This window comes from Dromaius novaehollandiae, unplaced genomic scaffold (assembly GCF_036370855.1).
Source record: "Dromaius novaehollandiae isolate bDroNov1 unplaced genomic scaffold, bDroNov1.hap1 HAP1_SCAFFOLD_27, whole genome shotgun sequence".
NCBI lineage: Eukaryota > Metazoa > Chordata > Aves > Casuariiformes > Dromaiidae > Dromaius > Dromaius novaehollandiae.
The window spans coordinates 4720868-4724102 of record NW_026991415.1 but is presented as its reverse complement, the minus strand read 5'-3'; the positions used below and the strand labels follow the sequence as shown (position 1 = coordinate 4724102).

Here is a 3235-nt window from a genome sequence, read left to right as displayed (position 1 = left end):
TTCCTTCAACACAAGCTCTGACAAAGAGTCCCAGCCTTCCTTTTGGTGCATCTCTTCAGGAGGGATGACGGCACTATGAGCTGGGAGGGCATCAGTCCTTCTTCAGACACTTCCTAGGCCATGTGGACAGCTAGGACAGCAAGGACTTCTGCTGCTGCACCGTGAGCTTGCTTTAGTGTACTCACACTCTGAACATTGTCTTGGATTAAATGTCAGCATTTTTATCTCCAAGACACTTTCAAGCCCAATTCCAATTTTTTTCTCATCTATCCCAACCCCTCCTCTGATCTCACTGGCCACTCCCACACCCCTGTCCCTGCTCTCCTGCAGGGCCCTGAGCTAACGGTGCTGCTCTGCAGAGCGAGCAAGCTGTGAGGCTCCAGGGCCACAGGGTGACTCTGCACTGGCCATGCTGACCAGGATCAGAGGCAGATCCAACCAAATGGGGACCATGGCCTCTAATCCCTCCAGGGGACTGCAGATGTGGCAGGTGCTTGGAGGGACTATGGAATATTTCCAAAGCTACTGCTTGTGTCCAGGTCTGCCTCTAGATTCAGCACATGGTATTTCATTGATGATGACATGAATCACTCTCCAGTCTGCCTTCCCCACATCAGCTGGGTCCCCACTGCCTCTCCTGGGATTGCAGAGGCCTCCTTTGCCCATGGATACCTGGGTTGAGTGCTTTATCTTTAAGTGACTTAATCTTGGAGGATTTCTCACTTTGTGAGGCTCCATTCACTGCCCATGCCAGGCACATTCTGTCCCAGTAGATCCCCCGGGCTCTCCTGGCACCTCCAGCTTCCCCTCCAGAAGGACAGGCATCTGACACTGGGCCTTAACATGTGGCACAGCTCTAGGTATGTAAATCTGTGACCATTCATCCCCTCCACTGTCACTGGACACCGATGGGTGAGTCCTAAATCCAGCCCTTGGTCTCTAAGAGATCATTACAGGACTATGAGCTTTTTGCTCCTGAACCCATGGAGAACCCCATCAGCAGCAGCCCCTTTGGTCATGATTTCCTTGGGCCTATTCTTGACATCAGCTTTGGAAGAAGAGACAGCCTTCAAGCACTGCACCAGAAAGAACCTACTTTATTGCAGAGATACTGTGAGGGAGTCAGCTCTGACCCAGTGTAAGACACAATTTTACATGGACACCAGGTGAGACAGAGCAGTCTCAGTAAAAGTGGAATGAACTCAAGCATTTGTGCAGCAACATGGTTACAAATACTACTACTGATAGTAACAATAGAAACAATAAAAAGTGAAAGCAAAATGCTCAGTCCTGGTATGGGATACCGTAGGAGTCATTTGTGAAGAGAAATGGCAATGCTACCACTGCTGAAAAATGTCCATGAAATCACCTTCCTCAGGGCATCTTGGAGCTCCTTGTTCCTCATGCTGTAGATGAGGGGGTTCACTGCTGGAGGCACCACCGAGTACAGAAGAGTCACCACCAGATCCAGAACTGGGGAGGAGAGGGAGGGGGACTTCAGGTAGGCAAACAGGCCAGTGCTGATGAACAGGGAGACCACGGCCAGGTGCGGGAGGCACATGGAAAAGGCTTTGTGCTGGCCCTGCTCAGAGGGGATCCTCAGCACAGCAGTGAAGATCTGCACATAGGACAGCACAATGAAAACAAAACACCCCAAAGCTAAACAGGAACTAAACACAATAAGCCCAGCTTCCCTGAGGTAGGAGTCTGAGCAGGAGAGCTTGAGGATCTGGGGGATTTCACAGAAGAACTGGTCCACTGTGTTGCCTTGGCAGAGTGGTATTGAAAATGTGTTAGCAGTGTGCAGGGCAGCATTGAGAAAACCACTGGCCCAGGCAGCTGCTGCCATTTTGACACAGGCTCTGCCATTCATGAGGGTCCCGTAGTGCAGGGGTCTGCAGATGGCCACAAAGCGGTCATAGGCCATGACAGTGAGGAGAGAATACTCTCCTCCAAAAAAGAAGACAACCAGGAAGATTTGGGCAGCACACCCCGAGTATGAAATGGCCCTGGTGTCCCACAGGGAACTGGCTATGGATTTGGGGACAATGGTGGAGATGGAGGCAAGGTCGAGGATGGAGAGGTTGAGGAGGAAGAAGTACATGGGGGTGTGGAGGCGGTGGTCGCAGGCTACAGCTGTGATGATGAGGCCATTGCCCAGGAGGGCAGCCAGGTAGATGCCCAGGAAGAGCGAGAAGTGCAAGAGCTGCAGCTCCCGTGTGTCCGCAAATGCCAGGAGGAGGAACTCGTTGAGGGAGCTGCTGTTGGACATTCTGCTCCCTTGGGGCATGGGGGACTGTCCAAAGAAGAAAAGACATTGAGAAATTAGGAGAGACTTTTCAAGCAAAAAAAAAAAAAATCCCAAATATTGCAGATCTCATACAACCCCCCACTTTGCCTCTCTCTCTACCGAGAGGATCTTTGTGCAGCTCCGTTGCTTGAGCTCCACTTAGCACTGGCTGAGTGTGCTGCTGTGAGGAGCAGGGGCCTCTGCCTGTGGGCTCCAGAGGAGTCAGTCCTGCTGTACAGTAGTGGGAACGGGGAAACGGGTTTGACTATCCCTGACATTCACAGTTCCTGTCAGGTGAAATCCACTCACCATGTAGAAGTGCTTTTCGGAGTCTTCACTCCCAATTCTAAAGGATGAGGCTTGAGGAACAGAGTTTTAGGGATTTTTTGGGCATTTTATTTTCTTTTAGATGTCACCCCCGGGGAGTGTTCCTCAAAGGTAGAAATCCTTGGCATTTCTACTGTGAGTCGTGAGAGGAAAGCATCCACTGTTCCTTGTTGCAGAGTGAGGACAGCTGGTCTGTCTGTTAGTCTCATTTCAGCTGGAGGATGGTGTTACCCCAAAAAGAAACCAGTCCCTGCTGAGTGCAGAGGAGTCCACTTTCAAAGTGCAGGTCTTCAAACTTCTAAACCCTTCTCAGGGCACCAGAGGGAGGTCTCCACACTCCCCTTCTAGCCAAGGACACACAGGGCTCTTTTCAGATGCCCATATACAGCCTCCCACCACCATCTCCATGCTCTCAGCATCTCTGCACCTTCTTCATTTGTCTCTCAGATATCACAGAGATGCTATGAGACAGCAGTGCCTTTCTAGAGGGCAGCTTGCAGCCCAACAGGACCCAAAAAGGAAATGGTCAAAGGACCATCAGGACTGAAGACAGGCCCTCCTTAAGGGAGAGTCAGCTCATTTCCCAACTCCAGAGCTCCACAGGTCAGAAGGGGGCTG

At 51.2% G+C, this 3235-nt stretch overlaps 1 protein-coding gene across 1 annotated transcript; it reads right to left on the bottom strand.

Moving 5' to 3' along the window:
- Positions 1-1312: 1312 nt before the first annotated feature.
- Positions 1313-2272, bottom strand: LOC135326335 (olfactory receptor 14C36-like). Its single transcript, XM_064504216.1, has one exon. The coding sequence runs from the start codon at positions 2270-2272 to the stop codon at positions 1313-1315; it is 960 nt and encodes a 319-aa protein (XP_064360286.1).
- Positions 2273-3235: the final 963 nt, after the last annotated feature.

Coding starts and splice junctions, on each gene's coding strand:
- LOC135326335 (XM_064504216.1), bottom strand. CDS start 2,272: ATGTCCAACAGCAGCTCCCTCAACGAGTTCCTCCTCCTGGCATTTGCG.